General features: G+C 41.0%; 1 protein-coding gene across 8 annotated transcripts in view; it reads left to right on the top strand.

Moving 5' to 3' along the window:
- znf644b (zinc finger protein 644b) overlaps window positions 1–21,303 on the top strand; it is a 129,923-nt gene that overhangs the window by 71,422 nt on the left and 37,198 nt on the right. For 3 of the 8 annotated variants that reach the window (XM_070886567.1, XM_070886568.1, XM_070886572.1), the window contains one exon: window positions 15,615–15,717. In XM_070886567.1, the coding sequence (XP_070742668.1) occupies window positions 15,677–15,717 (41 nt within the window). In that variant the 5' untranslated portion in view covers window positions 15,615–15,676. Of the gene's footprint in view, window positions 1–8,765; window positions 8,897–12,075; window positions 12,197–14,931; window positions 15,195–15,614; window positions 15,718–21,303 lie in introns of all 8 variants that reach the window. The other 5 variants (XM_070886569.1, XM_070886570.1, XM_070886574.1 and 2 more) reach the window with 5 other exon arrangements.

Raw genomic sequence — 21,303 nt, 5'->3', positions numbered from 1 at the left:
TCTGAATTAACTGTTTTCTTCTCCATCCTAATGTAGAATTTCACCATATTATGGTCACTCTTCCCCAAGGGGCCTCGCTCAACGAGATTGCTAATTAATCCCCTCTCATTATACAACACCCAGTCCAAGATGGCCTCCCCCCCCCCCCCCCCCCCCCCAGTTGGTTCCTCGACATATTGGTCTAGAAAACCATCCGTTATGCACTCCAGGAAATCCTCCTCTACCATATTGCTTCCAGTTTGGTTAGCCCAATCTATATGCATATTAAAGTCACCCATGATAATTGCTGCACCTTTATTGCATGCACCCCTAATTTCCTGTTTGATGCCCTCCCCAACATCACTACTACTGTTTGGAGGCCTGTACACCATTCCCACTAATGTTTTTTGCCCTTTGGTGTTCTGCAGCTCTACCCATATAGATTCCACATCATCCAAGCTAATGTCTTTCCTAACTATTGCATTAATCTCCTCTTTAGCCAGCAATGCTACCCCACCTCCTTTTTCTTTTATTCTATCCTTCCTGAATGTTGAATACCCTTGAATGTTGAGTTCCCAGCCCTGACCATCCTGGAGCCACATCTCTGTAATCCCAATCACATCATATCTGTTAACGTCTATTTGCACAGTTAATTCATCCACCTTATTACGGATATCCCTTGCATTAAGACACAAAGCCTTCAGGCTTGTTTTATTAACACCCTTTGCGCTTTTAGAATTATGATGTAGTGTGGCCCTTTTTTGTTCCTTGCCTTTGTTTACTCGGCCTTCCAACTATTGCTTTTTACCTTTCTACCATCTGTTTCTGACTCCATATTACTTCACCCTGTCTCGCTGCATAGGTTCCCAACCCCCTGCCATATTAATTTAAACACTCCCGAACTGCATTAGTAAATGTCACCCCTCGGACATCAGTTCCAGTCCTGCCCAAGTGCAGACCATCCCTTTTGTACAGGTCTGCACTTCCCCCAGAACTGGTTCCAATGTCCCAGGAATTTGAATCCCTTCCTCTTGCACCACTGCTCAAGCCACGTATTTATTCTAACTATCCTGCTCCCTCTACTCTGATTACAATGTGGCACTGGTAGCAATCCAGAGAATACTACCTTTTTGAGGTCCTACTTTTTAATTTAACTCCTAGCTCCCTAAATTCAGCTTGTAGAACCTCGTCCCACTTCTTACCTATATCGTTGGTACCTACATGTACCACGACAACTGGCTGTTCACCCTCCCTCTCCAGAATGCTCTGCAGCCGCTCCGAGACATCCTTGACCCTTGCACCAGGGAGGCAACATACCATCCTGGAGTCTCGGTTGCGGACGTAGAAACTCCTATCTATTCCCCTTACAATAGAGTCCCCTATCACTATAGCTCTCCCACTCTTTTTCCTGCCCTCCTGTGCAGCAGAGCCACCCGTGGTGCCATGAACCTGGCTGCTGGTGCCTTCAATTGGACTTATATCGGGATAGTTTTATATTGTCGGCAATGTACCAAGAAATCAAAATTGCAGGTTTGTTTTGTTATAAAAACGGTCATGCTGTATGGAAAAATGCTTTTAATTGCTTCAGGCACAAGTTTGGATTTTTGTGGCAAAATAATTTAATGTTACTTTATAAGGACCCTTGTTAAACTTCTAAATGTTATCATCTTTGAATATTGTATGCTCTTTTGTTGAAATATTACCAATGTATTCAAATTATTCGGGTTACATAAATGGAGAAGCATACTTAACAGAAATTAGAAAGGCGAATGTCTTTCTTTCCCTTCTTTTTCTGGTAGTAAGTTAGTGAACATTTTATTTTGGAGAGGGATAGTTGAGTTAATGTAGTAAATCTTTTGTGCTAGTTAGTAAACTGTTTTATAGTCAATGCAAGTGTTTTAGACCAGTTCAATTCAATTTTCCTGTAAATCTCCATGTAATGTAGAGGGGTATGGTAGCATTGTGGTTATTTTATTGGACTACTAATCCAGAGGCCTGGACTAATATCCGGAGAAGTGAGTTCAACTCCCACCATGGCTGAAGTGTTTGCAACCATCTTCAGCCAGAAGTGCCAAGGGAATGGTCCATCTGCGCCTCCTCCTGAGGCCCCCACCATCACGGAAGCCAGTCTTCAGCCAATCCAATTCACTCCTCGTGCTATCAAGAAACTGAGCGCTCTGTTTACAGCAAAGGCTGTGGGCCCCGACAACATCCCGGCTGTCGTGCTGAAGACTTGTGCTGCAGAACTAGCCGCGCCTCTAGCCAAGCTGTTCCAGTATAGCTACAACACTGGCATCTACCTGACAATGTGGAAAACTGCCCAGGTATGTCCTGTCTACAAAAAGCAGGACAAATCCAATTACCGTCCCGCCAGTCTACTCTCAGTCATCAGCAAAGTGAAGGTGCCATCGACAATGTTATCAAGCAGCACTTGCTCACGAATAACCTGTTCACCGATGCTCAGTTTGGGTTCCGCTGGAACCACTCTGCTCCAGACCTCATTACAGCCTTGGTCCAAACATGGGCAAAAGAACTCAATTCCAGATGTGAGGTGAGAGTGACTGCCCTTGACATCAAGACAGCATTTGACCGAGGGTGGCATCAAGGAGCCCTAGTAAAATTTTAAGTCAATGGGGATTAGGGAGAAAGCGCTCTACTGGCTAGACTTATACCTAGCATAAAAGAAGAGGGTTGTGGTTGTTCGAGGTCAATCATCTCAGCCCCAACCCCTGCAGGAGTTCTTGAGGGCAATGTCCTCGGCCCAACAATCTTCATCTGCTTCATTAATGATTTTCCTCCATCATATGGTCAGAAATGGGGATGTTCGCTGATGATTGCACTGTTCAGTTCCATTCGTAACTCCTCAGATAATGAAGCAGTCTGTGCCTGCCTGCAGTAAGACCTGGACAACATTCATGCTTGGGCTGATAAGTGGCAAGTAACCACACAAGTGCCAAGCAATGACACCTATCCAACAAGAGACTCTAACCACCACCCCTTGACATTCAATGACATTACCATTGCCGAATCCTCCACCATCGACATCCTGTGGGGCACCTAACCAGAAAACTAATTGGACCAGCCACACACATACAGTGGCTACAAGAGCAGGTCAGAGGCAGGGTATTCTGCGGCAAGTGTCTTGCTTCCTGACTCCCCAAAGCCTTTCCACCATCTACAAGGCATAAGTCAGAATGAGTGCAGCTCCAATAACACTCAAGAAGCTCAACACCATCCAGGACAAAGTAGGCCGCATGATTGGCACCCCATCCACTACCCGCCAATTTAAACATTCACTCCCTCCACTTGGCTGCAGAGTGTACTATCTACAAGATGCACTGTAGCAACTCGCCAAGGCTTCTTCGATACACTCTCGCAAACCTGCGACCTCTACCATCTAGAAGGACAAGGGCAGCAGGCGCATGGGAACATCACCACCTCCAAGTTGCGCACCATCCTGACTTGGAAAGATATCACAGTTGCTTCATAGTCACTGCATTAAAATCCTGGAAGCCCCTCCCTAACAGCGCTATGGGAGTACTTTCTCCACAATGGACTGCAGTGGTTCAAGGAGGCTCGCCACCACCTTCTCGGGCAATTAGGGATGGGCAATAAATGCTGGTCTTGCCAGTGACGCACACATCACATGAGCCAATAAAAAGAAACCAACCCTTTTGCTGTCAGTTTGTTTAGTATGTGGACTTTCATGTGTGTGGTGCTTGAAATGTGACTGACAAAACAAACGCTCGAGAAAGTCAGCATATACAATCTCTTTCTTGCCTGTTGTCATGTTGCTATAGATGTCTCTGTCTCCCTGTTTTGCTCTTGCCCCCTCCTTTTTGTGTCCTATTGGTGAGTAGAGAGCCCGGGTGGGGATTGAAGCTGCCAAGGGCTGCAAGCTGTGTTACAATAGCTAGTGTGGGATAGTCATTGGGTGTCGAAAGAAGCCACACGTGGTGACATAGTAAGGTAGCAAATGAAGGCTGTCAATTAGAACAAAGATCTGGCCAGAGGGGTCAGAGTACTTTCAGGTGACCGTTCTGGGATGGAACCAATGCGGCAGCCTTTGGGTTGTGGTTTGGGGAAGTGACCTGGGTAGAATGGCATTTGAACTCCCCTCCGTGCAATTGAATCACTCAAACACTTTTGGAAAACTGTTTCACCTATTTATAATCTGATTTCTAATGTATAAAATAAGGTTTTAAACAAAATTAAAATATTACCTTATTCACAATTCAGTTTACCTATTGAACAGTATTCTTTTTTTAATACCTGCACTAAAGTTTTTACTTGTCGGCTTTAGCCTTTCCCAGAAGCCTGGGCTCTATGTTTTTGCCCAAATCTGTGGCTGATGGCAGATCCTGCAGTCTAAGCATGTGCACTGGGTACAATTTCTCAGGAAACCTCAGTTGTGTTTATTCAGTCCAACTACTCCAATATTTCTTTTCAGCTTTCAATAGTCTATTTGAAGAAAACCGAGAGGAGAAATTTCAAAAGATTTTATGTTGAGTTCTTTTTTCCAAAAAAAACAAAGATGCTGTGGGTGTCTGTGTGCAAGAGAGAGAAAGAAGAAAAAGAGAAGCAGGCAGAGTCCTCAGATGTTTGTGGAACAAGTTTATTTTCTTTAAAACCTTGGCCTTCGATATAGAGGAAATCTTAGTTTGCAGGTCATCAATGTCATTGGGTCACGTACTGTAAAGGAAGGTTCCTGAGATTCAATTGCTATCCTGCAGTAATATTGTTCAAGGATGCAGCATGAGTATATGTCAGAAACATGAGTGATGCATCAAACTGGTGAACTCCAAACTAGAAGAGACAGAACTCAGCTTTGGTAATATTGCAACTACTCACCACAAGAAGGTCCATTTTGGAGCAGCGTGGGTGAAAACTTAAACGTAATGGTTATTTTTGAGGAAGTTGGTAATTGTTTTAAAAATGTGTAGGTCGCCCTAATGGTTTATTGGATAAAAGCATCAACTGTAGTAGTCAGCCATATAGAGCAAAAAATCTCTGGTTCAGTTCCTGCTCCATGCTGTTTGTGGATCTCAACCTTGTGCATCTATTGGAGTGCCAGAGATTGGAATAAAACCAGCCAGGTTTTTTGCTCTGCATTTCTATCCAGTGATCCCTGTGGATGGAAAAGCTTACCACCACTTGGTGCAACTATACTAATAACTGATCATCAGCTTCTCTTTCCCACCGCCCCCAAAGAAATGTTACCTAGAATGACTAATATCATTAGGATTCAGGCTGATGACCTATAGTTGGGAATTGAGTGATCTTAAAGTATGAGTTTGTATGCTGATATGTTAGAATTTATAGAGATTGAATTGTGATTTTAAGAATCAGTAAGTACGAAGAAAAAAAAAGCTGCCAATATTGGCAAGGTGCTTATTGGAGAACATGTTTTTTTCTATTTGTTTTTAATCTTTTTAAAAAAAAAAAACTGAAACCAATATGAATAACTTGGTAAATGGCAGCTAACTTGCTTGAAAGAATTGTTTTCTAATTATGTGTTCTAATTACCACTATTTAAAAGACTTATTCCACAAGAAGAGTCCTGGATTGTAATTACTTATTTACTCTTGCATTAATTCTAATCATTATGATTGTGCAGCAAAATTGTAATGCCTGATTATTATCAAATCTTTATGGGGGAACATTACTGCAGTTGTGGAGGGAGAAGCTCGTTAAGTGTATAATTTTAGTACTACGGATACTGAGAGGGGAGGATGGATTTGGCAGTTCTTCCACTGTAAGCTAAAGGCACCACATCAGCCTTGCTTATGATAAAGGTTTAGTAGACTTCCTTCCACGCCTGCTCCATTCTATTGGTGTGTTACTACCACTTTGCATTTGTTTATTTATGTTTTCGGTAATTTTTCATTGTATGTTATCATGTCTTCAGATCAATCTGGCTTTGGAGGGGAAAAAAAACCACGGGCTCCAGATATGATGGACCAAGTGACCTACTTGTGTAACGTTCTGTGATTCTATTTCCTGACACTAAGCTGGGCTGTTATTAAAAAATGCTGCAGTCATTGCATCATTGGTCAAAACCACCATGATTGTGATGAGAAAATCTACAGGAAAAAAGTGGTGTCCTGACTCCCCAAAGCCTTTCTGCCATCTACAAGGCGCAAGCCAGGAGTGTGATGGAATAGATCTCCACTTGCTTGGATGAGTGCAGCTTCAATAACTTGACACCATCCAGGACAAAGCAGCCCGTTTGATTGGCACCCCATCCATTCACTCCTTCCACCACCGGCATACCGTGGCTGCAGTGTGTACCATCTACAAGATGCACTGCAGCAACTCGCCAAGGCTCCTTCGACAGCAACTCTCAAACCTGCGACCTCTATCACCTAGAAGGACAAAGGCAGCAGGCGCATGGAACACCACCACCTGCAAGTTCCCCTCCAAGTCACACACCATCCTGACTTGGAAGTATATCGCCGTTCCTTCATCGTCGCTGGATCAAAGTCCTAGCAGCACCGTGGGAGTACCTTCACCACACGGACTGCAGCGGTTCAAGAAGGCGGCTCACCGCCACCTTCTCGAGGGCAATTAGGGATGGGCAATAAATGCTGGCCTTGCCAGCGACGCCCACATCCCATGAAGGAACAAAAATAAAAGTGGAAAAGATTTGCCTTATGGTATTCGACTAAAAAGCAATTTCCTTCAGCATGTATAATGCGTCGTATTGCAAGACTATCTTCAATACAGTAAAATGGATCAGCATGAGCAGCATTCTAGTTGAATACACATGGCTATGAGCATTGCTTTTCATTGCCTGAAAAAGTAGGTTTTCTCTGTTCTGCTTCAAAGCCTGCATACATCTAATCTTGGAATATTGTAGTCCTATGGGGCAGTTTGAGGAGCAAATCTTACCTCTTGCTTCTGGATGCAAAACCATGAAGACTAAAATAGAATAGCTGAAGAAGATAATCATTTCATTTGTCCACTCTCTCAACCAAAGTAAGATGGCAAGGAAAAAAAGACATAAAACGAAATAATTTGTCATGCCAAAACAACAGCTGCAAATAATGTTATTCGTGTGCTTTAAAGTCACCAGCTTAATCTGCATATCAAGACTAAGATCCCTCGCTATTCTATTTGTAGAAGCACTGAACATTCGATTTTCTATCTTGTTTTTTGAACAGAAGCAAACTCCACATTAAGATATTAAGCCTGGAATAAGAAAAGTTCATTGAGCTGATCAAAGCCTCTGCTACAGATGTTGTGCAACCCACCCTATCATGGATTCTATCCCACCCACTTAATCTTTTTAGGAAAGGTTCTGCAAATATATTTCCTGATCTTCAAATGTTAGCATGTAAAACTCAAATTTTGATCAAATTTTGCTTCTCAACTATTCAACCCTGTGCCCTGTACATATGTTTTCCCCACTTTGTTCCAGCGGGACAGGAACTACAGCCCCCTTGCAGTGTTTGACCATCTCCGTCTATACCTTTCCCTTTAACCGTCCCCATGTGTTAATCTTTCCACCTCAACTACTCTTGCTGTAAATGTGCTACCTGTAACTGTATTCTGCAACGAAAAATAGTTGCTTCTAATCTCACTTAAGCTCCTTTTTAAATCTGTCTTCTTGTACGCACAGTCAGTCAAATAGCCTGCTTACATTTACATTAACAATGCTGTTCAACTTTTAGAAGATCTGAATTGTGTCTCCACTTAATCTTTTCTTCAAATAAACCAATTTCAGCTCTGTAAATCTTATCTTGTATCTTGGACTCCAAATTATCCTTTTTACAAACCACTGAATCTCCTCCAATGTATTAATATCCTTATGAAGATAGAGAGCTCAGAGTTGCAAACAGTGTTAAGTGGACTTAACAGTGAACTTTGCAACATTAGAATAACCGTTTTGGTTTATAGTCCAGATTTAACCTGGTGCTTGATTATCTTTGACAACAGTTTATGATCAATAATTAGAGGCAAATCCTTTTACTTCTCCACCGTTGCTAATCACTACCCTTTCATCATGCATATGCGGCAACACTTTACATGAACCTGCGTTAAAATTCATGCATTATTCCTTAGCCCAACCGCTTAATTGTTCCAATTTCTCCTAATGCTGTTTATATTGATATTTTCCCCATTTAACAATACAATAGAACAACGTAACGTTATATAGCACCATTAACGTAGGCCTCGTGTGCATCCCCAATTTTCATTGCTCCACCATTGGCAGCTGTGCCAAAAGCTACCTAGATCCTAAGCTCTGGAACTCCTTCCCTAAGCTTTTCTACGTCTCACTCCTCCTTTTAAGACACTCCTTAAAACCTACTGCTGCCTGTCTTAATATCTCCTATGTAGCTCGGTGTCAAATTTTGTTTGATAACGCTCGTGTGAAGTGCCTTGCAATGTTTTACTACGTTAACAGCGCTATAAGTTGTTCTATTATATTGTTAAATGGGGGGAAAAGGATTTACAAAATTCCTGATGCAGTGCTACCTGGAGTTGGGGAAGAGCTACTGAATGTTAAGCTTAAAGTAAGCAAAAACCATGTAAAATACTGTTTATAGATGGAGTGAAAGTCATGAGTTCTGTTGTCCATCCTTAGGTATGACCTTTTGATTTTAAATCTATGCTGCATACTCCTTATAAACTCCGCTCCTTTTGGGTGACCATTAATACATCCTCTATACTCTTGAGCAGTATCCCCACTAAGCTAGCAAGTAAGTGAGTTGAGATAGTGTTTTCATATCGCAGCCTACTAAAAGCAACTTCTTGCATTTCCATGCCACTTCTCGGGTACAAAGACACATCTGGGAGCACTTCAGAATGAAAGTGGACAGATTGAGAAGAATTTAGAGGAGGGAGCGGAAACACAGTTGAAGAGGAGCGTCTTTAGAGGCCTTTGAAGACATGGAGCAATTTTACAAGCTAGAGGGTAGGAATTCCAGAAATTGAGGGTATTTTTGCTGAATGGGTACTGCTGATTGTGTAGGGAGTGGGGATTGAGATGTAGGCCAATGTTGGAGGAGTGGAAGGTACACGTGACATGTTTGGAAGGAGATTGCAATAGTAGGAAGGGGCAAGACCAATTTACTAAGGTGCATTGACGTCACTGACTATTATTAATTGCACTGATTTGTGTAAAGTAGTGATCCTGGTTGCAGTCTGTTTTATTTCTACTAATAAGTAGAAGTTGAAGAAGCTTGTCTGATTGAATAAAATGTTCCTGAAACTGATGTGAAAACTTGGAATATCTTAATCAATGATACAAGGAACAAACATGTTTGAACAAGAAGGCTTCTTCAGCTTGTAGTTTTACCCTTTGTTTGGTACAGCTCAATTTTGCCATGATTCAAGCTAAGAATTTTAAAACTTATCCCAAAACAGAATATGGTCATAATAATTGAACTGTTTGACTTCGGAGATTTTTTTTGGTAATTACTTCCTCTTTTCATATATACACACATTCTCAAATATGTTGACCATCTTTGCGTGCATGTGTGTGTGTGAAGGAAGAGTTCTGTTAGTTTCTCTCAAATTCTTTTGCTTTTTATTATTCGCTTTCATTGTAATTGCAAGCTCCTCCCCATCCCATCTAAGGATATGAAGCATTCACATTATTTTGTCAAAGCATCTCCTATACACTTATTCATAAAGCCATAACAGCAATTTTCACATGAGAATTTGAGCAATGCAAAAATATAATCTTTATATAATAATGCATCGAAATGATTCGAACATACAAATAATCGCAGACTAGTAAAAAGCTTCTGATCCATGGAGCCTGTCCCACGCAATCACTATATACATCCCACCCAAAACTATGAGATCTCCTGGGAGAGGCAGAAAAGATTTAAAAACCCAGGCCAATTTGAGAGAAAAAAAATCTGGTAAATTCCTCTCCCCCATCGAGGTGATCGAAACTAGTCCAGGAGATCACTGTGGCCCTGAATTTCCTGCAGGTGATATCTGTCCCAGCCAGAAACAGGTCCAGCTCGCTCTTGAAGGAATTCAACAAATCGGCATCCACCGCTCGAGACAGCAGGCTGTTCCAGAGGTCCAATATTCTCTGGGAAAAGAGCCATCCCCCTCACCTCTAACCTAGATCTATACAACTTGAATTTGTGACCCCTAGTCTTCCCTAACCTATTCAATTAAAACAAACTCAACTGGAACACCGTCTATTCCCTTCATTATCTTAAACCTCAATCTGATTCGCTTCGAAGTCTACGCTTCTCAAGTCTAGAGTCCCAACTCTTTTAGTTTATCTTGATAACTGAGATGTTTTATGCTGGGAATTAGTCTAGTGGTCTTCATCTGCACCCTTTCCAAAGCCTCTATCACCCACCATGTGAGGAGACCAAAACTAGACACAGTATTCCAAGTGCGGCCTGACTACGGTCTTGTACAAGGACAAAATAGTATGCCTCGTCTTAACGTATGGATACACCCCAACATCCTATTTGCTCTAGCTATTGCTTAACGGCATTGCTCATGTACTTTTTAAAAGATGTATGCACTAGAATGCCCAAATCTATTTTTATCACCACCTTCTGTTTAGTATGGGTCTGGGGCTTGGGCCTATGGCTTTGCAACACTAACATGCAGGATCCATTCGGATGGCTCTAACGGATTAGATGTACTATAGTGTCTGCATTAGTACAACATGATCAACAGTAACAACACCTTGCATTTATATAGCATCTTTAACATAGTGAAATGTCCCAAGGCGCTTCACAGGAGTATTATGAGATTAAAAAATTTGACACTGAGCTGCATAAGTAGAAATTAGCGCAGGTGACCAAAAGCTTGGTCAAAGAGGTAGGTTTTAAGGAGCGTCTTGAAGGAGGATAGAAAGTTTTAGGCAGGGAGTTCCAGAGCTTGGGGCCTAGGCAACAGAAGGCACGACCACCAATGGTTGAGCGATTTATAATCAGGGATGCTCAAGAGGGCAGAATTAGAGGAGCACAGACATCTCTGGGAGGGGCGGGGTTGTGGGGCTGGAGGAGATTAGAGATCGGGAAGGTTGAGGCCATGGAGGGATTTGAAAATAAGGATGAGAATTTTGAAATCGAGGCGTTGCTTAACCGGAAGCCAATGTAGGTCAGCGAGCACAGGATTGATGGGTCAACAGGACTTGGTGCGAGTTAGGACACAGGCAGCCGCGTTTTGGATCACCTCTAGTTTCCGTAGGGTAGAATGTGAGAGGCCAGCCAGGAGTGCATTGAAATAGTCAAGACTAGAGGTAACAAACGTATGGATGAGGGCTTCAGCAGCAGATGAGTTGAGGCAAGGACGGACATGGAGGTGGAAATAGGCGGTCTTAGTTATGTTTCAGATATGTGGTCAAAAGCTCATAACCCTCTAGTTCAGCCTCAGGCAGAAGTTTGAGAGGGGGATGGAGTCATTGGCTAGGGAACAGAGTTTGTGGCGGGGACCGAAAACAATGCTTTCGGTCTTCCCAATATTCAATGCGCAAACTTCAGTGTAATAGTAGTTTTAAGTTGTGCTTTGAACTTTGGCAAACCATATGAGACTACTTAGCATTTACGAAGGTTTGTAAGTGTTTAACTGGACAGTCTGAAAGCTTTTAATGTTTGGTTTGGCATCTGAGCAGAGCTCTGCATGTGTTTAAAGTAGTCAGCTCCTCCGTTACTCGAGTCCAGAACAAACCTGACACTATAACTGCCTCTCTCTGTTGCAGGTGTGAAACTAGTTTATGATAAAGGAACCATATAAACTGTGTTTAGTATCATAATTGAAAATCTTTTAATGGAAAAAAAATCAATGTAATTTAAGAAACAATGGTTGCATTAATATTTGGAACACATTTTATCAGGCATAACCTGTAATTCCAAGTAATAAAAATTGAATATAACTTATTTAGTCACAGAATGCAAGCTCCCAAATATAGGTAAAAATCCCAGAATCTCATGATAAAAATGGAATTTGACAAATTCACCATGAAACGATGGCCCTGGGAAGTAGATATTGGGGCAAATAAACAGTTTGAAGACTAACATTGGTGAATTGTGCAAGTACTATAATTACTTGTCTCAAAATCTTGCCTGATTTTGTTTTTGTTTGTTCTGAATCGATATTTACTTTATTTAGAGGCATACAATGTGAAATAAACTTAAGTGAAAGCACCAGCCTGTGGATGGCAGCACTTCATCACAATTGACAAGATAGGTCTTGCCTGATTTGACATAAATCACGGAGTAAAAAGCTCACGGTTTGTAAAATAGAGTTTTTGTTTCATTGTATGTTCAGAAGAAATAAGTGGTTTATATAGTTACTATCTGTGTTTACAGTTATAGAGGCTATAAAAAAATTAATTTGCTTTTTTTTAAATTGGCAAATTCAAATGATTCTGTGGTGGTGTGAGTTGGAATACTAATCTGAGACAGATGGGATTAAAGTCTCTCTAAGGGTTCTATGTGAAATGTGTTTGGGCAGCCCATACCCAATTCCCAACAGATGAAGACCAAAACACCATTACAGTTCACAGTTGGCACAAAACTGAATAAATCTGGCAAGTTTATGAAAATGTGTTTTTAAATAATTGTCATTGAAACAACAGAAGTTGTGGCCACAATATTTACAATTTGTTTGCTGTGAAATAACTATGTGATACTTGCAGCAGAAAATTAACGTGTTTTTGTGAATTTACTGTTAATAATAGTGACATCTAGTGATGTAAATTGTAACTGGGTACCAAAATCAAAAAGAAAAGATGACCACTAGATGGTGCTGATATTGCCTTGCTTTCTGAAGATTGATCTGTTTTAAATCAGAGTGCTTAAAACTTGATGTGAAGCTGATTTCATTATACATCTCTTCGCTTTCTGGCATTCTGAGCATCTGTTTCTTCACAACACTCTGCTGCTGTTGTCTTTCTCTCCGTGCCTGTTTCTTCCTTTTTCTCTCACTCTGACTTTATCTGCTGCTCTCCAACCAGTCCAGATTCCCATGCTGCATAAAACAACTCAATAATTATTTAAGAAAGGAATTATAATTCCATCTATCTTTCTTTCCCTCAATATTTATTCCTCTTTTTAGCCTCCCTTCCTCCTCACGGACTGCTAGTTTGCATTGGTGCTAGGTTTTGATGTCAACAATGGAAGATTAGAAAGGGACCCTCAAATGGAAGCTAGCAGTCTGAGTACAATTCATTAGTCTTTGTCCCTCTGTAACTAACATAACACTAAATTTAACAGGCTGATGAAGGTCATGTTAGTAAGAGGCAATTTAAATATTTTTGCCACATGGCTCCCCCAATGCATCAGCAACTTTATCTAGTGAGTATCTGAGCCAAGAGGTTCCAAGCGTTGATTGAATCCTGGCCTCTGCTCCGTTAACTGATCTCATTTGGAATTGGCAGTAGGTGTACTTCGAATGGCTGGGACATCTCTGGGTTAGGGAGAGGAAAATCAGCCAGGGTGCCTGCTTCTGACCGCTAGCCAGTGACTCCTACCGTAAAGTCAGCGTGCTTTGATGTCCGGTGAGGATAGAATAGGCCTCTGCTGTGTTGATCCCATAGTTGAATAGCTTGTCGGTATTCATTGTTGAGACGTGCATGTGAATAATTGCCACCTGGATGAGGTGATGAAGGGCGCCTATGTGCCTGTACCCTAGCAAGGAGTCAACATCTTCAGGAGATAAGAGAAAATTGGTAAAATATATGCAATAATCTCAACTATAATTATTGTACTAGGGGCCATTTGTTACATGCTTATTTCATCCTAATTTGGTAAATGTTGAGCTGTTTTTTTTTCAGTAAAAGATTATTTCAATTTTTTCCCCTTTTACTGGCTCTATTTCATCATGCATGATGCCACAGCCAAATGGCAGGTTTGTAAATCGGCTCTCAACCTACTAGGAGGTGCCACGAGTGGTTGCAATCAGTTCAAGTAACTTTGTTCTTTTTGGCATGTGTTACATAACATTGGAAGTCTGTTGCTTAGTAAAGTTTGCTTTTAATATCAAAGCAGTCAGAGTAAAATATTTAACTGTCTTGTGCAAGGCTATTCACAGTATTCAACCCACAGTGAAGTGGCTCGAGATATTTGTTCAGTTAGATCTCTTTGCGAACAGAGAAGTCAGAGCTGTAACTGTCTTGCAGTATGACATTCTTTAGAGCTAGGCTTCAGATAGAACAATGGAATGAGGACATGTCTAAGATCTCAAAGTAGTCATCGAGTCTCAAAATGATCAGGAGTTATGGGAAATGCTTAAGCTCATGATTGATGCTGTCATTTTATTTGGTGATATGAAACATAGAAACATAGAAAATAGGTGCAGGAGTAGGCCATTCGGCCCTTCTAGCCTGCACCGCCATTCAATGAGTTCATGGCTGAACATTCAACTTCAGTACCCCATTCCTGCTTTCTCGCCATACCCCTTGATCCCCCTAGCAGTAAGGACCTCATCTAACTCCTTTTTGAATATATTTAGTGAATTGGCCTCAACAACTTTCTGTGGTAGAGAATTCCACAGGTTCACCACTCTCTGGGTGAAGAAGTTCCTCCGCATCTCGGTCCTAAATGGCTTACCCCTTATCCTTAGACTGTGACCCCTGGTTCTGGACTTCCCCAACATTGGGAACATTCTTCCTGCATCTAACCTGTCTAACCCCGTCAGAATTTTATATGTTTCTATGAGGTCCCCTCTCATTCTTCTGAACTCCAGTGAATACAAGCCCAGTTGATCCAGTCTTTCTGTGATATTATCTGTTATGAGGAAGTGTGAAGCTTTTCCGCACTGCTAAGTGGCATGTAAGGTGATGTCTCTGACATTATAAGTATTTACCTTTTTATTTTTATTAACAAGGGGCTATTTATTTTGGAAAGTGCCTTTTTCTTACACTGTTTAGTTCCCCTTTTTTTTTTGTTGCATGATATTCACAGCAGAGTGCATTTCTTTAAAGAAAATTGGGAGTTACTTTAATTCCATCCTTCTCTCCTGCAGTGAGACTCCTTCGACCAGGAAAGAAAGACTTCTCTGCAGCCGCCATCAGTATACTGTTCCATATCAGTTAATGGGAGGCTTGCTTTGTCAGTTGAAATGGGACTCTACCAGTTATAGATAAATCCTCTCCTGCAGTAGCACACTTTGCCACTATGAGGCCAAGAACCACTGAGGATAACCAAGTTTAAATGTTATTCAAGGCTAGGTTTCAAACAAAGGCTGTTTTGAATAGCATTTCAATACTCTGTCATGGCCATTACCAGGTGACTATTAATGTATTAATATAAACTAAGATTCGTGAAAAGATATTTTATTGATTGCTGCTGATAGCAATATACTTAAATATTATTGATACCTACATTTTTGAACAAATTGTCTATCTTAAGTGTTGAAGATAGAAAAGGTCTTTGCATATAAAGCTCTTCACATTTGTGTCTTTTGATTGTATGTACATTGTTGGCTATCTCTGTATTTTTAGCTGCCCAGTGCTATGAATATTTAAAAAGGGTGATATATTTACACATTTAAGACAATAATCAACAACATAATTTGGATTTTATCGAGCTTTGATAACCTATAATAATAAAGGAAATTTTCATTTGAAAGAATCTTTTTATATATTAATAATTGTGGAAAATGTCCTTGGAAATTATATGAATTTGTGTAAAATGTTTTTTTAACAGAATACAAGACCAGTATTGTCAGTGTTTAGCCTCCCTTGCCTCTAGCTACAACGAAGCACATCATGGCCTTGAATGACGCAGATATGGATGAGGAGTGTAAGGAGTAAGTGTCCTCTTATGTTTTAGTTACTTTTTTGTGATAAAATGTTTAAAATCTTGATTTCAGAGTATTTTGCAGTCGTGTCTCAATGTATTTAAAACCATATAAATTTGAAATACTTAACTGTCTTTAAAACATTTGTCGGAATCACAGTGTAGATACATAGCTTTTAGCACGTGTAACTTCTGAAATCAGTCAATGGAGTCCAGGAAATTAATGATTACATTTTTTTTTTAATCTGCGGCATTTCATTACAGTCCTATCTATTAATAGAGTTTAAATGGGTTTCAGAAGTTCATGTTACTAAATTCCTGTTGAATTGCAATGAAGCAGGAGGGAGTGAACAAAGCATTTAAGGGAAGACAAACCTATTCAGAATGGAATGTCAAGACCCCAAATTTGGCATTCCTCCCAAAAATAAAATGATGGGCATATTTTAAAATATTGGAAAAGTAAGAATGTCTAATTCATGTAGAGTACTTAATATGATTAAAATATTTTAAGACCAGTTTGAACATTGCAAACATTTACTGTAAATGCCACAACTGCTGGTTTTGATCCTTTAACAGGTCATGCATAATAGCTTGGAGAAGATGACTTGTCGTACTGAAGTGTGTTATCGGAGGCAGCATTCATATGCCATGCTTTGCGGCAATTTAGAGTACCAGCACATTCATGCCCTGCAAAGTGATGATAGTGGGAAGGACTAAAATTGTCTATTTAAAAATGCTGGACTAAGTGCAATTCAGTGTTAACTGCACTAATTGAAAGTATAGTTCACTCTTGCTGTACAAGATTCTCTGCCAGAATACTGTCTTGATAATTACTCTCAACTACCCTGTTTCAATCATTGACATCTCAATGTTGAATATAATTGTGAAAGCATTAACACATAAAACTCCAAAGCTAGCAAAATCAGCTGATTTCCTTGTCCAACAGAAAATCGTGCTTCTACACCCAGGTGCCAATCCAAATGTTTTAATGTTGGGGGACCAGGAGCCAATGTAAGTCAGCAAGGCCAGGAATCATGTCTGAGCAGAATCTTGTACAGGTTACTATACATGCAGCAGAGTTTGTTGGATGAGCTGAAGTTTACGGATGGTGGAAGATGGGAGGCTGGCCAGGAGAGCATACGATTAGTCGAGTCTGGAGGTGACAACGGTACGGATGAGGGTTTCAGCAGCAGATGGGCTACGGTCAGAGTTGGAGGGGCTAGGGGATATAATATCATGGAGGTAGAAGTAGACAAGAAATGAGATCAGAAGCTCGGCTTGGGGTCGAATAGGATGTCTAGGTTGCGATCAGTTTGTTTCAGCCTGAGTCAGTGATTGGGGAAGAAAGTAGAGTTGGTGGCTAAAGTACAGAAATTTGTGGCAGGTCAAAAACAATCTCTCACTCACTCAGAGAGCGAGAGAGAGATGGCGGAGAGCAGAGTGTGGTGCTATCATGCGGAAGTTGGAGAAGGCCAAGGATAGATTCTTGCGAGATTCCGGAGGCAACGGTGCAGGCCAGTAAGAGATGCCATTGTTGGAGAGGCCCTGGCTACGATTTGGATAGGCAAGAGTGGAACTTTAGAGGGCAGCCCCATTAAGCTGGACGGGTATCGCACTATGGTCACACTGACAGAGAATGTGTTTTCTAAATTTGGTTCGAGCTGTTTTGATGCTGTGGAAGAAGACTGTGAACTTGCTACAAACACAAAATTAGTTTTAAAAAAACATTGAAAATGAAAGTAATTTCATCTGATATGATTTCTGTTTTGGGTTTGTTGTAGGGCGGCTCCATTTTATTTGAGTGACAGATCAGTAAAGGAACCAACAGATTTAACTCGAGTCACTCCAATTAAAATTAATTTTAAGATTTTGGCAATAACCACAATTTTACATAATCAGGTGAAAGTATTTTTATTTTAGGTTTTCAGTGATTTCCTACATTTTTCAAGAGAAAAATATTTAGTTGAAAAATAAAATTCTTTATTTCAGCTTTCCACATCTACCACAGGATAAGATTGAGTTCAAATCCCAAATGGCAGTTTGAGAATTTAATTAAGTTTATAAGAAGAAAAATAAATCTTGCATCAGTAAAGTGACCATGAGTAGTAAGATTGTCGTAAAAACCTAACCGGTTCATTAATCCCTTTTTAGGGAAGGAAACCTACTGTCCTTGCCTGGTCTAGCCTGTATGTGACTCCAGTCTCATACCAGTGTGGTTGACTCTTAACTGCTCTATGAAGTGACCTAGCAAGCAACTCGGTTGGGGCAATTAGGGATCACCAATAAATGCTGGCCTTGCCAGCGACCCTCTCAGCCCAAGAATTAACTTTTAAAATTGGCTTTAGGAAAATCAACAGGATATTGCCTCTTTAAGACAATGTAGCATCATGCTGTTGTCTGCGTGACCTTCCAATCCTGCGCTGTATAAAAGATGCCTCCTTTGAGGTGACGTTTCAGTTTCTTTCCTCAATGTCAGTTACATGTTTGTTCCACAGTTTAAATTTAAGGGGTTTTCTCTGATCGTATTGCTAGAGGAGCGCCACCAAAATGCTTCAGTGCAGTGTTGATTCAAGTTCAAGGCATTCTGGTCAGTTATGTTTTTCTGTACATTTCTAGCTCATTGGGGGAATGTCAGTCCAAGCTTGTTAGAAATGCTCTTTTATGGTGACCGGGCAGGTATGGCAACGTTCTCTATAACTCTGCTGACCCCTTGCAGCCTGGGACTGGCTTTTGCAATGTTAAAGCTCAAGCTTGCGCAAAACTTTGAACGGGCCACGCAGCCCCTTAAAGGGGCCGTGCACTGCAAGAAATTACGGGGAACATTGAGGTTTGTTATCAACAGTCTTAAGCTTTGGGCTCTGATTTGAGCCAATCTGTACATCCTAATAGACAACACACGGTGGTCCACTTAATCAGTGTACAGGAAGGGGCTTATTCTCAAATTCTTTGTTTGGGTGCTGTATGGATTGGCCATTATTTTGGAAAGAAGGTTCTCTGATTATCTCAACACAACCAAACAACTGACGGAAGATGCTGGAAATAATCAGAAGACCAGGCAGCATCTGTGGAGACAGAACGTTGTCTGGCCTGCTGAGTATTTCCAGCATTTTCTGTTTTTACAACTCGGATTTCCAGCATCCGCAGTATTTTGCCTTTTAAACAACTGACTTGGTCGATTGTCTGCAAACATAAATGGTTGGTGGTGCATCCAAAAATGATGCAGGAAATCTCTGAAACTTGGTGTTACCCAGAAATCGATCTGTTTCCAACAGAGGACAAATCGGCTTCAGCTGTGCTTTTCCTGGAGCAGGGGCAGACCGTCGTGAACTCGAGATGGCTATTGTTCCAGTGAACAAGAAATTCCTATATGTTTCACATCCATTTCATTCACCGGATTCTCCAGAAAGTAAAAATGAAACTATTCATTTTAATAAACCCATTTTAACCTGTCAAAAACTATGATTATGCAGCATTCTAATGATGAGTAATGCTTGCCAGATCTTGCTGTTCTCTCTAAACTCAGGGGCTAGCTTCTTCACAGATTCAGCAAGATTCTAATTGATAGCCTGGTTGTTGAAAGAGATTTCTAGCTCAGAGGTTAGCACCATCTGTGGTTGATGTGTTAGTGGCTTCCTGAAAAACACTATGAACATAATTTATATAATCCAAACCGAAAATTGTCCATGAATGTTTGTTTTATTATATTGTCAGATGTGTTGCATTTTTAAGTGCTTTAAACACCTTTCAGCCTTGGGACTTGAGCCAAGATCTAATAGAATATATACAGAAAGAAAAGAGTTGCATTTAATTAGCATCTTACCGTATCTCTCTCTCAAATGTCGCAAAGTGCTTCACGTACAACAAATTACTTTCAAGTGCAGTGACTATTGTTATCTAGTCAAATGTTGCAGTCATATATACACACTCATAATCGTCCACAGCAATGAGATGAAAGGCGAGTTAATCTGTTTTTGGTGCTGAGTGAGGTTGGAATTCCCTGCTCTTCATAACTGGTATAATGGGATCTTTAACATTCACTGGAACAGGCAGACAGAGCCTTAGCTTAATGTCTCATACAAAGGATGGCATCCACAACCTACCAACTCGGAGGAGCGAATGCTATCATCTGAGCCAAGCTGACACACCATGTGACCATGTGACAGTTATTTTTTCATGGTTTCTCATGGGACTTTTCTCTTGGAGAATGCCTACTTATCTCCATGAAAGGAGATCAAACCCTCCACCTAAAATCATAGAATCTTGCAGCACAGAGGGAGGCCATTCCGCCCATTGTGCCTGTGCTGGCTATTTAAATGAGCTGTCCAATTAATCCCATTGCCCTGATCTTTCCCCATGGTTCTACAAAAATTCCGTTTCAAGTATATATCCAATTCATTTTGAAAGTTGCTATTAAATCTGCTACCATCACCCTTTCAGACAATACAGTCCTGATCATAACAATTCGTTGCCAAAAAAGATTTTTCCTCATCTCTCCTCTGGTTCTTTTGCCAATTATCTTAAATCTGTGTCCTCTGGTTACTGACTCACCCACCTGTGGAAAGAGTTTCTCCATATTTACACTATCAATACCCTTCAATTGTGAACACCTCTATTAAATCTTCCCTTAACATTCTCTGATGTAAGGAGAACATAGAAACATAGAAAATAGGTGCAGGATTAGGCCATTCGAGCCTGCACCGCCATTCAATAAGATCATGGCTGATCATTCCCTCAGTACCCCTTTCCTGCTTTCTCTCCATACACCTTGATCCCCTTAGCCGTAAGGGCCATATCTAACTCACTCTTGAATATATCCACTGAACTGGCATCAACAACTCTCTGCGGCAGGGAATTTCACAGGTTAACAACTCTGAATGAAGAAGTTTCTCCTCATCTCAGTCCTAAATGGCCTACCCCTTATCCTAAGACTATGTCCCCTGGTTCTGGACTTCCCCAACATCGGGAACATTCTTCCCGCATCTAACCTTTTCAGTCCCGTCAGAATCTTATACGTTTCTATGAGATCCCCTCTCATCCTTCTAATCTCCAGTGAATAAAGGCCCAGTTGATCCAGTCTCTCCTCATATGACAGTCCAGCCATCCCTGGAATCAGTCTGGCGAACCTTCGCTGCACTCCCTCAATAGCAAGAACGTCCTTCCTCAGATTAGAAGACCAAAACGGAACACCATATTTCAGGTGAGGCCTCACTAAGACCCTGTACAACTACAGTAAGACCTCCCTGCTCCTATACTCACATCCCCTAGCTATGAAGGCCAACATAGCATATGCCTTCTTCACCGCCTGCTGTACCTGTATGCCAACTTTCAATGACTGATGAACCATGACACCCAGGTCTCATTGCAATCCCCTTTTTCCTAATCTGCCACCATTCAGATAATATTCTCCCTTTGTGTTTTTGCCCCCAAAATAGATAACCTCACATTTATCCACATTGTACTGCATCTGCCATGCATTTGCCTACTCACCTAACCTGTCCAAGTCACCCTGCAACCTTTTGGTGTCCTCCTCAAAGCTCACACTGCCACCCAGTTTAGTGTCATCTGCAAACTTGGAGATATTACACTCAATTCCTTC

Source organism: Pristiophorus japonicus, chromosome 8, assembly GCF_044704955.1.
Source record: "Pristiophorus japonicus isolate sPriJap1 chromosome 8, sPriJap1.hap1, whole genome shotgun sequence".
Lineage (NCBI taxonomy): Eukaryota > Metazoa > Chordata > Chondrichthyes > Pristiophoridae > Pristiophorus > Pristiophorus japonicus.
This window is presented reverse-complemented; position numbering and strand designations above follow the sequence as displayed.